Source organism: Fundulus heteroclitus, chromosome 6 (genome assembly GCF_011125445.2).
Source record: "Fundulus heteroclitus isolate FHET01 chromosome 6, MU-UCD_Fhet_4.1, whole genome shotgun sequence".
Taxonomy (NCBI): domain Eukaryota; kingdom Metazoa; phylum Chordata; class Actinopteri; order Cyprinodontiformes; family Fundulidae; genus Fundulus; species Fundulus heteroclitus.
The window spans coordinates 17,933,806-17,947,119 of NC_046366.1; the positions used below are offsets into that span (position 1 = coordinate 17,933,806).

Sequence of the window (13,314 nt, forward strand, 5' to 3'; positions counted from 1 at the left end):
GTCCTCTTACACACAGGCAAAGCCAACCGAAACTGTAATGCGAAGATTAATTTCAACAACAAAATCTCTGTTTACACAAACTAAATAAACCCACTGACAGCTAGGGGCCTTAAAAACTGTTTTTGACCAATTAGAGCCGATCAGGGAAATATCGGCCTATTCCGATCTCTGATTGAACGATCGGTGCATTTTTGGTTAGCATTCATTTGAGTTTTTTTTTTTTTTAATATACAGTCTTTTTCCTCTTGTTTTGAAATGTACTTTCAAAATAAAAGTAAAATGAGAGGACCCCTATAAAAAAAAAAAAGCACACATTGTGCCACTTGCCAGTCTTAATCCCTGAGGAATTTAAATGGGGGAAGGAAAGAAAAAAAAAAGAGCTATAAGAAAGGGGGGGGGGGGGGGAGCAGAGCTGGGCTCCCAACCCAACAAGCCATGGCAGCAGGTTGCACGTTTCGGGACTGAAAATGTTAAAACACAAGCCAGAGAAGCACATTTAAGCGACACGGATGGCAGAAATCAAACACATGCTTGCGGTTCTCCTTTTACCGGAGGTGCTTCCACGCCGGATCGAAAACCAGGGCATTTGCACAAAGCGTCACGCTATCGTGACATCCTTGGAGTTGCACGTCCACTGATTGATTTATGCATTTGTTTTATGTCACGCCTCGCATTGTTAATTATAAAAGAAAGAGGAGAAAAATAAAAGCACCTCCACACCAAGGGTGGGAGCTAAGCTTTACGACGTCTCAAACTCCACAAACATCCAATCTAAACCGACCGATATCTAGGTTACCGTGGGCCTGTGCCACCAACTTCCAAGACAACAACATCCAGCCACAGAAACTCCTAAACTGGGCTGTAGACGTCAAGTCGCCCAGCTGGCATAATTCATTGAAACGTCCTCCTCGGGTTATTTTTTTTTTTTTTTTTTTTTTCTCCCGGCGTCCTGCGAGCCACCGACAGAAAGCCGGGGAGAACGTTAGCTGACTCCGGGGCGACTTTATTGTCAATTTCGGTCTCCCGACCCCGCGGTGCTTCCTAACTACACGCCGTAGAAAGTGGCTTCTGGTGATCCACGAACCCGTCCCGGTTCGCGTATCTCGAGAAGCGGCATCGGAAGGGGACGAAGAGGAGAGGAGAAGATAGGAGAGGAGAGGAGAGGGAGGGGGGGAGACAAAGCGGCTAAAACTGCCCCGGCGTATAACTCCGCTCTGCGGTTCCATTACCTGCAGTCCTGCTAGGAGGCAGAGCACAAGCTGCCCGCTACCCTCGTGTAACGAGAACATTGGTACGCCCGTCACTCCTTTATCTTTTCTGTTTTTTTTTTTTTTTTTTTTTATTTCCCCCTCCCTCGGCTTCGGAATCCGTAGAAAAAAAATGTGAATCAATCAGCAACCAAAAAAAAAAAAAAATCACAAAAATAAAAAGAATATCCTTGTGGTTCAAGAGAGGCCTCGAAAACGCTCCGCGTGAAAGAAAGGCAGGAGGAGAAATGGTGTCGGCAGCATGTAGGAGCCTCCTCCTCTAGCTGTCTGCTCGGTCCTTACTGAGGGAGAGCACTGCCTGGTACTGAGGCTGCTGCTGCTCCTGCTGCTGCTGCTGCTCCCTTCCTCCCTCCCATCCAGCCCAACCGACACAAAAACAAAACGAGCCGCGGCCGCTAAGCTTTAACTCGTCCACCTCACTGTCTCTCCCTGCTGGCGAAACCGCCGATTTCATCGTTGAGGAGGATTGAGGGGAGAAAAAAAGGGGGGGGGGGGGGGGTCTTCTCAACAATGCATTTTGTCTTATATTCTTTTATTATTCTTGTTTAATTTTATGTGTTCGGTTCCTGGCTTTGTTGGCATTCCTCGCTAAATGCCTGCCTGTAAAGTCAGCTTGAAATCGTAAGAGCAAAACTGCTGATAAGGATTCAGAGCCGTGATTGCATCAATTGAAACCAATTATGATACAATCTTTGCAGCAGAAATTAAATGTCTTCCGCAGAACTGCACAGCACGAGCAAGCCCTGGGTGTGTTTTAATGTCAGTCTGAGGGCTTTATGCATCTTTTTTGCATATTTTAGTTAGTTTGCCTGACACGCATTATTCTTAATGAGCGCGTCAGACTCATGTAGAGATACAAAGAGAAAGCTGTTATCTATCTATCTATCTATCTATCTATCTATCTATCTATCTATCTATCTATCTATCTATCTACCTATCTATCTATCTATCTATCTATCTATCTATCTATCTATCTATATCTATCTATATATCTATCTCTCTCTCTCTCTCTCTCTCTCTATATATATATATATATATATATGAGATCTATTTACCTGTCTGTGTTTGGATAGGACCACATTTTATGATTGATTTATTTATTTATCTGTTTATTTATTAAATTATCACTTCCACTCATGCTACATTTCACTGTGTATTGTTTTTCATTAAAATTCCATCCTTAAGCTCAGGGCTCCTCTGAGGAAAAATGGGTTTTGAATGTCACAAGCATCAGTAACTCAGGATTCAGTCAGTTGTCTGCCGGCCTGCATAAAGATCAGCCCAGACTTCATTGATCATTAAGGATGAGATTCTGATCACAACCTCCCTTAGGTAATTGCTGTTTACTGCATATTTGATCTCAAGGATTATCAATTATCAATGATTTGGAGCTTTTTTTTTTCTTCCTGCTACCCCTCCTTTCATACCCCCCCTCTGTGTCCTAGTACAGGCTCAGTGTTCTGCCAAACAAACAAGCTGTCTGTTTCAGAAACAAATCCATCACTTTGGAGTTTTAAAATTTGCATTGTGTTAATTCCTCTTCACTTAAGCCCAGAATTTGTAAGCAAACCATTCTTTTTTTTTAATGTTTAGCTAAAATATTCAGTGAGTAATTCCCTAATATTATCTTTTCATGGGATACAGCTCGATGAAGGTTAAATTACCAGGCTTGTACTGCTGACACTTAATTACCCACCATGAGAGGTCTCTATGGAATAGATTGCATTTGTGACACGGAAATAGCTCTCTTACGCAAACGAGTCCAATCCACAATATAACAAATAAGACATAGAAATTAACTTTTGGATCACCTCATGTGTAAATCTACTGTTTACAGTATATATGTCCAAGCATATGTGTTCAATGAGAGCCACGCTGTTCCACAGCTACAAATCAAATATTTTGCCCCTGTAAACTTCCTATACCCCAAAGCATAATGTAAGGCTTCCCTATTGAAGAGTCTAGTCACGTATTTTGACAATAAAAAGAAGACACAAAAAAACATATATTCATCTTCAAATAAAACAATATACATCAAGCGTTCATCTTGACAGTGTTTATCTAGTCCTTTTTGAGCCTGAATAGAACTTTGCACCGGGCGAGATCAGCAGATGTAAACATTGTTGTGCCATCTGCCAGCAGTACCACAGAAATATCAGAAAGCAAGATGGCGACAATTGACGCGGCTACTGTAAGAGCCAGTTGACCGTCCTGCAATGCCTCCCAGTAAAGTGACAGGTCAGCATGGTCCAAGACCAACCCGACCTACAGGGTGAGGGTTAATTAACGTCTTTCGTTTCCCACCTTCACTGAACACTGCTGACTCGCTCGGGTCCACCACAGACATGTATACGTAGACGCCTCGTTGAGTGCTGAATCGCACATTGCCGCCATATTGGTGGTGGCGGCATAGCGGAGCAATTCGGAGAAAATGCCTCATTCCTGTGCTGCCTGGATTTGTACCAATCGATTGACAGTACAAACCAGATGTACTGGCATTATCTTTCACAGAATGTAAAGGGAATGTACATAAACCTGTGATTGTGATTAGTCATTTTATCATGGTATATATATATGTGTGTGTGGGCTCCATTGCTCCTCGTTTGCTCATTGCGTACATGTGCAATATTGTACTTTCGGTACTTACATGTGGTCTTGTTATGGTAAATATACAAAAGAGTGCTTTGTTTCCTAACGAATAAAGCAAAAACAAAGTGTAAAACACAGAGATAAAACATCACAGGCCAACAGGGCGCAATAATTTAATTGGAAAACTTTTTATGCAGCCAAAGTGAACATCTGGTGTAGAAATTTGTAAAGTCATAGTGTGTGACTTGGCCCTTTTAAATGTGCCATGAGCACGCACAGACCTAGTCCAAAGTTTTATGAGGCCCCTATGCAAAAATTTATTCCAGTTAACCCTGGCACAGCCTCTACAGTGCTACTGACCCATTCATACGATCCATGCCAGATATTTTATTTATTTTTTTATTTATTTGCATCTTTATATGTTGCACTGTGCATTTAACAGCCAGAGTTATAAAAGATTAACCTTAATTCATTTTTTTTTTGTATTCACAAACAACCATGGAAAACAGACTGCAACTCGCTTATCTATAAATTCAGAAAAAGTTAAAAAGTTAAAATAACTTACAGGCTGTGAAGGTTTTTCTTGGTATGTCTACAACTGCAAGGTGAAACCTTTTCATTGAAAATATATTGAGATGCATTAGGTCTAAAGTATAAATGTATACGTTTGGTGTTTATTTAAAGTCTAAATGTTGAGGAGACATTAAAAGAGATTGGTGGAATTAGCTGGGCTAAAACTCAGAACTTCGTCGTTACCAGAATATTGCCTTTACCAAATGAGCCTCTGCCAACCTACGTGGTTGAAAGAACCTAAATAAGCTACAATCTTTTTTACCTTTGCCAAACAATTACTGACCTAATTTTGTTTTCTAGTTATAAATTAACTCATGTTAATGCTGAACAGTTACTCATTTCCTTTTATGAAAACAAACAGAACATGGTGATGTTCAGAAAGCATCTTGTAGTCTGTCCACAGTCTGCCCAATAGCCAAATTACTCAGTGACACTTTAGATGACAATCTGTGTTGTCAACATCCACTGGTAGAGTACAAAAATCTAGATATTTCTGCCTGTTTACCAGTATTCTCTAATGTTTTAGCTCTAAGTTTAACACAAATCCAGAATCCATGTCCGCACTTGATACCACAATATCACAACCAAAAAAACAAGATGAAATTGGTTGATCAATTCTAAGTCAAATGAGGTTGTCTTTAGGTAACAGTTTGGGCATTCTGACATTTTTGCATGAGTTTCAGCCTTCTTTGTGTTCCTTTTTGATTCATAACTAATTATGTTGGACATACAAATTAATTTAAAAAGGGTTACACTGCTGTGTGTAAATGTGGCCTAAATTAATTTGACTTACGTGAATCCAAGATTGACTCTAATGTCTAAATCAGGTCTGCCTGTACCCTCAGTGATGAAATCTGGTCTTTTGCACAGTATATTTTGCCCCTAAATACCCACAAAGTTTGACTATATAAAGGAGATTCTGATTCTTGCATGCACACAAGATGGGGTGACCTGAGTGAATCACCCTCCATTCAAGTTGAAATGTATCCCTCATTTCACATTTTAGTATTATTAAAGTCTAATATGGAAATTAGTTTGATTGAAAGGAGAAATAAAGAACAATAAACTAAAAACAGGACACATTATGCACAGGCTGATTCCGTTCCAGTGTGAAAGCATGACAAAAGTCCTGTCAGTTCTTTCTTTATCTTTAGGCAGCCATATTCAGTGTGAATCTCTTTTGTTTTCTGAAGCAGATTTGGGCAAGAGATCAAGCTGACTGACCTGTTTATAATTGATATAGCATTTTGTACAAATTGTTAAATTCGTGTAATCTAATCTAATTGAGAGTGGGATCAAAATGCTCTATCTCTTTGATTAATGCAGAGGCGGTTATCTTTCATCACTACTTGTCTGGGCAGGGAGGGGTGGAGGCGTTTGTGGGAATCCAATTTGGACTGGGTGCATTCAATCAAACAATATCATGTTGCATGATTCATAATACCAATCAGAGACCCCCGGACAACCTTGCGTGCGGCATGTACCTTAATTTGGCATTGTGTAATCAGAGGGGGGGGATTTGCCATCAAGGTCGCCATGCAGAGTGGGGATAATATATTCTCTGGGCTGTCTGTGCACAGACAGATAATGTTGTTCTGCAGGCATGTGAGGCCACCGCATGATGCATGCCGGTCAGCGTGCTGACACTGCACTTGACTCTCATAAGCACAGGTGTCCGAAGGCTCGCGGCTTGCCGGGGAGCCCTCGATTGCAAACCTTTTAGTCTGCACAATTGGATGTGGTGTGAAGCGCTGCAGCATTGGTGGCCTTGATGGCACTGGAAGAAAAATGGACGAGGTCAGCAGCACTTTCACATCTGCTGACTTCGTGTTGATACAGGAATATGACACAGTACACCCTTGGCTCCCACACACTTTTTTTCCAAAGTAGTGCTCAGTCATTTCTTTTCAAAGGGAAATTCCTGCGTGCACCTTCTTTAAAAAAAAAAATAAATAAAAAAATCTATTGAGACTTTGATGCCGAATTTTTAAAATGACACTTTAAAAAAGGAAGAATGTGTTCTTCTTTTCATATAGCTACACAGATTTTGACCCTCTTCGAAAGATGGCTAATTACCTTGTCACAAGCAATCCCATGCAAGTCAAAAGTCGCTATGGAACAAATTAGTGCGTGGAAAGGAGCAACCCAGTCTTCAAAGCCATTATCAATTTCAATCAAGCTTCATTGTTATGCATTCAATAAAAGATCTCGGAGGACCACTGTGTTGCACAGATTATTCTCCTCTCACGCCAAATCGGCTCATTCAGCCCTTCTATGCTATCCAAACAATGAAGCCAAACAGAGTTGTTATTGGCATGTATAAATACATATTCTGTTTCCTTTTGTGCCTTTCTTAAGAATTTAAAAAAGGTTACCACAGGCCATCCTGCTCTTACCGAATCCAGTTCATCCCATGCGGAGAACATTTTTGCATGATTGCTGGAAATTTCTGCGATTTTTCTGATTGTATTGCCCCGAATAGGAGGTGCCGAATAACGTCAGAGACATGACAAAGAAAGGGAAAGAGAAAACGTTTCTGCTGAGTGTTTTCTCTGTAATTTCTTGTGAAAAGACATGTCAGTAAAACAGCTTGGTGCCGCCTCTTTGTCGACAAATGAAGGCAAAATGCTGCTTCGCAAGCAGCTCTTGCAACGTCTACTGAGTCACGGGGCTTTAACATGTGTGCGTCTGCCCCAATTTGTGGATTGTAGCTTTTTGCTGGGGGCCACATCTGCCTGCTGTGCACTGGTGTGGCTCACAGATCTAATAGTGATTGATTGCCTGATTAGAGGAAATTGTGTTGAACTCCCAAGCAACTCAAGAAGAGAAAGAAATATATTTAATTATTGTCCCAATAAAAGTGTGGCTATTGATTTGTAGTGATGCTCATGTGCAAAAAGACAGTTGTCTCCATTATTTGTACTCACTTGTAGCCAGTCCTCAAGGCAGGTTCCCTCTAAAATGTGATCCCCCCCCCCCCACCCGACATTTATATGCTCCTTTACAATTATAATTTTGTGAAATTTGAAATTCTGTTCTACAAATAAATACAGTCATGTTCAATAAATTCGAATATGGATTCAAATGAGGCTGGTTTGTTGAATTAAAAATACCTTTTGAAAAACAAACTTTAACCAAGTATTAAACATACTTTTTTATTAAGCCCACATTTCTATATTAAAAAATATTTTTTATCACTTTGATGTAATATTTTACTTGAATGTTGTCTTTTCATTATATGTAAGCAAAACAATCCTCAATCTCAACATAAATAAGGACTTTAAAAGTACTCAGTACTCTGAGTAATTAACCTATATAAGGTGTTTAATTTAATTAATTAAGTTGCTGAAACAAATTGACCTTTTGATAATATTCTAACTTACTGAACATGACTGTATTTGTATGTGTGTGTACTTATGTATGTACCGTACAAAAGACAAAAATAATTTCTATTGCTAAATGGCAGAAAAATGAGATGAGATAGAATGAGAGATTTCTTTAATAATTTTTTTCATAGATGTTTATATACACTAATATTAAAATGGCTTTAAAGTATTTGGGAAAGCATCTGAGTTGAATGTAGGGACCCCTGTCAATGTACCTTCTGATAACGCCTTAAGGTGCCATGTCGGTCTGTTTCACCATATATATGTTGTTCTTCCTTTCCTTTGCAAATAGTTGCATTGTTCTTTTTCATTCTTCTATTAGTCAAATACAACTTGCATTTGTTTTGTTTACTCCATATTCTACATCTCTACATTTACTTATGTCAACTTGTTTATGTGTAGCGCCTTATTACTGAAGCAAATTCCTCGTATGTGTAAAATACTACTTGTCAATAAAGCTCATTCTGAGTGTCCAACTGTCATACTGTTCATTACGTGTTTTGATGCTCATATAGTCTCATATCAACCTTACGACTAAAGGAAAAGAATGTGTGACGATGTTGACTGAAACTGGTAAGAATGAGTCACTCAGAAAGGCCACTTAGAGAAGAAGAAGCCAATGCACCACAAAACAAAACAAAAACATTAAAAAAAAAACCAAACTGACAGTTTGCAAACATACTAAGGGACAAAAACTTTAATTTCTCAAGACATATTCTGGGGGCTTGATGAAACTAAGCCAAGCCTGAAAATGCAATATCCCAATGTCCTCCTACATCCCAGCTGTGATGTAGGAGGACAGATTATGTTGTGGTGTATTCTGCTGGTAGGGGGGACTGATGCATTTCAAGAAATTGGTGAAATCATGAGGAAAGAATTTTACGTGGATGTGCTGTGAAGCAACATCTCAAGACATGTTCCAGGAAGTTCAAGCCTGGCCTCAAATGTGCATCCCGAACACAAAAAATATTTTTGTTGTGTGTGTGTGTGTGTGTGTGTGTGTTTATTTCAAGCTAAGGAAGTGAAAATAACTGCATGTAAACTTGAGAAATATAGAAAAGACAAAAAGATAAAAAAGAAAATCATTAAAAGGTTCTCTTACATTATTCTGTATGTATTGGATATAGAAATAATTTTGGTAATCTCAAGAGAGCTAAAAGAATAAATGGTTGGTCTAAATAATTTGTCAGAAAGTGAGAAATTATACTTTTTAAGAAAAAAAAAGATATTTATATGCCTCGTGATGTGTAACTGATATTTCAATTGGGACTATGGTGATGGCCTGGACAATCAACAGACTGATGGCCCTAAGCATGGAGCCAAGTCATTTTGCACATTTGGAAGTATTTCTATTTTAGAGTCCTATTGGGATCCTTGCTCTGACTGGAAATACTTTACATGTGAATTTGCACAGGGAAATGTCCTAGCTCCCATGATCTCCCTCACAATGATTACAAGTGACGCCTCAAATGCAAAACGCTGTTTAAATTATTCCAGATGTTACAATTCTGGCTCAAACATCAGGGGATCTTCTACCATGCACTCTCCGCCAGTTCATAGGAGGTCTAAGCATTTTTAGATTACTGTCACGTAAAAAAAAAATTTCAACGGAACTCGGATTAAATTGTATTGTGTTTAAATAGTGTGGAAAAACTGCACAATTTCTGATCTCTTCATTAAAAACAGACCCCACATTAATCAGTTTGGATGCAGCTTTTTGAGCAAATTTTAGCATCTAATACCCTGAAATGTTGTCCATCCTCACAGCACACATGTGCCCCGTGACTGGAGAATGCTTTCTCCGTCTGGCACAAGTTCTTCATGAGCAGACTAGGCTAAAAGGTTGGAAAGCGCCACAGATAGAGGCTTATAAAATCATACTTGGCCAGAGTTGCTCAGAGTGCCCAGAGGCTCTCGGCACTCTTGGATTGTGCACTCTAGCAGAGAGACGCACTCAGCTGTGCCTTAACTTTGCCAGAAAGCTGCTAAAGTCCAGCTTCAGTGTCTGGTTAACTCTCTCCTGGGGGAGTTCACAGGTCAGCAGACAAGGACCTCAAACTAACTGCTCATGCAAAGATGCTGAAGTGAGAAACATGACAGATCACAGCCCTTGTTATTTATGATACATTTGTATTGCAAGCTGAGGGGAACTTTAATTATTTTTGATACTTTCAAAACATGTTACTTTAATTTTAAAGCTACCAGACATACTTGTCTGTAAGATCATACTGGGTTTGGCTTTGCCATCTATACATGGCTTGGTCAGATTTTCTATTTGTGTTTGTGTCTCTTTAATGCAAATCGTTAAAAACATAAACATAAAAACTAGATTCTATTTATGCCTCTGGTGACATCACATAAGGCACAAAAAAGTAAAGTGGGTTTTTTTTACTATTATTTTTTTAATGAATACTTCCATTTATTTACTTTTTTGATTTTGTCATCTTTATTTACATATTTTCAATAACATTCCTCTTCCGAAGGTGTTTATTATGTGGTTACAACAAAACATCTTAGCTATATGTGAGAACAGATCATGGATTTTGCAAAAATGTAGCCGACTAAAAAAAGAAGACGTTTTTTTTTTCTTTTTAAATGGTAAAATAATAAAATATGCAATGTCCTTCTTGATCTTCAGCGATCGTTTCATGCAGTTATAAAAAAAAACAAAAAACATCTGATCTAGTGCTACATTATGAAAATTCACAATAACTAGAAACAGAAATTCCCAATATATTTGGGCACAAGGCTAATTCATCACCTGCTACTTTTGTTTAAAATGTCTTCAACCAAATGGTTAATCCCGACTCCCATGCACCTGCAATTAGGTCAGTGGACAGTCTTGCCCGGGCTCAGGACAGAATAATCGCAGACGGTCCCATAACCATACACATGGGTTGGAGCATTCTGTAAGTAACTGAACATTAATTGATATTTTCTATTTAAAGACATGATTGTCACTGTACTCTTTCTCTCTCTTTCATGGTTGGGGGGCATGGGCCCGGGAATATGACCCCTATGTTGATGTCTATGCATATAGCCCATATCAGGGGTGTGCAACCTGCTGCTCAGCAGCTCTTTGGACCTCCTGCGGATGTTTCTTAATAACTTAGGCTAAAATTGGTAACGAGTCAAATAACCAAGTAAAAATTGCATTCGATTTTATCACCACAATGGCACTAAAAGCAACTGTAGGATTTCTTATAATTTCCCTGCTCATTAGGTTGGAAACTTTTTTCACTGTTTCCACAAATATCAACATCTAATAGAAGAAAAATGTATTCATCCTTGTTTTAATGTTTTTATTTTATAAAATATAAACTAGAAATAAAATGGGGATTCTTTACAGTGACCACAAATTTCCTATAGCAGACACGTATTCGAAGTTGTCTTTTTCCAAAAGGTCACGTTTTTCGTTCGACAAGTTTTATTTAGCTGGACTGAGGGCAGAAATGTCTCTTTGGACGGTGCAGGCTTCAGCCCCCTGGCCTTTCCCATCGCCAGCGGTCCAGACAACACCGGAGGGAATGTGTTCCAAGGTTCAGCTAAAGTAGCAGGAATTCAGAGTACATGCAGTGCCACTGGACTGGCACATCTCAAATCTATTCAGGATGACACAAGCAGAGCCCGTAATTTACTGAAACATAATGCACGGAACCCATTAGAGGGAAAAATTGAAACAAGATTATGAAATGATTTGTTCCAGTTAAATTTCTGAAGACGTCAGCTGTCATTGTCTTCATTCATAATGGTTTTAGGGTGGTCGGAGTCTAACGCTGGCTCTCAGACATAGAGGTTTGAACCCCTCGTGACTAAACTGCAACTCAAATTCAAATGTTACTTGTCCTTCGAAGTGTCGACTAATGCAGTGCTTTTTGCTAATGTCATGTGCCTCTTGTGATGTAATTGACCCAAGTGCATAGAAAGCAGAATAAGAATTAGCTTTTCTTTGGTGCACTTTTAAACATTTTTCTGAAATTCTGCAGTGGCAGTCCATGCTTCATTAACAAGATGGGTCTTCACTGTCAATGTAAATTTGTTAGTGATAAAAACAAATAGTATTGATGTTTTAATAGAGCCTAAAAATAACTGAGTATTTTCAAATTTTGATGATTTTACCCAAATGTATGATTATGCCATCTGAAGTTATATTGTAAAATTAATTAAGTTATTTTTGAATAGTGCTACTGTCTACTCGTCAGTCTGTTAACTGCATACAACAAACAAAACAACCAGACTGCAACAGCACTGAGGTGAACACGTATTGTTTAAATATTCCAAATGGCTTTTTTTTTTGTCATTAGTGACATGTACTGTGTCAGTGTGTGCCTATGTTCGACATAGCAATATGCAAGTACACACATATGAGTGTGCATAGCAAAACATCCTCTCAGTGACAACCTCATGGCGGGGGATCATTACTTTCAAAGTGATACATCACACTGTTTTTCTTTGGCTCTTTCTTCTCACTGTTTGTCCTGCTGCGAGAATATTTTACAGGACCGATCACATCAAACGCTCAGGATTTCAGTGTGAAGCATCCCAACAGTACAGTACATGCGAGGCTTCTTGAAATTTGAGGATCAAATTTTCACTCCTCTGTACTTTCACCTTATCATTAGGATTAAAAAATAGAAAAAAAGGAGAGGATCTATGGTTGTGAAAAGCACAGCCTGTCGGACCAACAGCCTTCTGTAGACAAGACACATCTTTATGTGGGCTGTGTTTTTCTGCCGGTCCCACTTAAGGTCATTTTTTTTCTGAATCACATCACGCGTTCTCATAAGAGGTTTCATTTTGCAAGCAGTCAAGGAATGCAGCGTGGTTTTTAATCACAAGAGCAAGGATATTAGAGGTCAACTTGACATATTCGTTTTTTTTTCTCATTATCTTATTGTCTTTAGTTGAAAGAATTTGGTCTTCACATTTGCCACGTTGTTTTCATGCCAGTGGCAGAGAAGCCTGATTACAAAAATGTGTCAGTAATTGCTGTGGGCTTAAGAGGGTGGCAAAAGGCTCGCCCGGTCTCCAAGTATGCCAGACTATTTAAAGAAGTACAGTGTGGTCATAAAAACGATTAATATTATGATTAAAAGCATGACAATAAGAAAACAATGAATGCGCACATGTTTAGAAATAAGCTAAACATGGATTAGTGGGATCTGTTATAATGTGTTCTACATATGCAGGAAATCTAAAAAACAGTGTTGGTAAATATCAGGTATAAGCTAAGCTAGGGTCATTATGAACTTTACAGTTGATAGTGTTATTGGTTGGACATGCAATATTGTGTTTTAATGAGACCCAAAAAGGGTGATTGTAATTTATGGAAGTTAATAATACCTTTTCCCACACTCAGTGGATCGTGTGATCTCTGTATTCCCACGGCAGTTTGAAAGGGACTATTATCTGGTATGTTATGTTACCTCCACGGCTCATTAGCAGTTTGCAGGTATTCAAAAGACGTTTTCCTTTTACAAACTCACAAAGAACATGCA

At 38.9% G+C, this 13,314-nt stretch overlaps 1 protein-coding gene across 1 annotated transcript in view; it reads right to left on the reverse strand.

Annotated features, from left to right (window-relative positions):
* The window catches only part of cdh2 (cadherin 2, type 1, N-cadherin (neuronal)), an 84,161-nt gene extending 82,791 nt beyond the window's left edge, over positions 1-1,370 (reverse strand). The window contains exon 1 of the mRNA XM_012875420.3: positions 1,230-1,370. Within this exon, the coding sequence (XP_012730874.2) occupies positions 1,230-1,289 (60 nt within the window). The 5' untranslated portion in view covers positions 1,290-1,370. The remainder of the gene's footprint in view (positions 1-1,229) is intronic.
* Between the last annotated feature and the right edge of the window lie 11,944 nt (positions 1,371-13,314).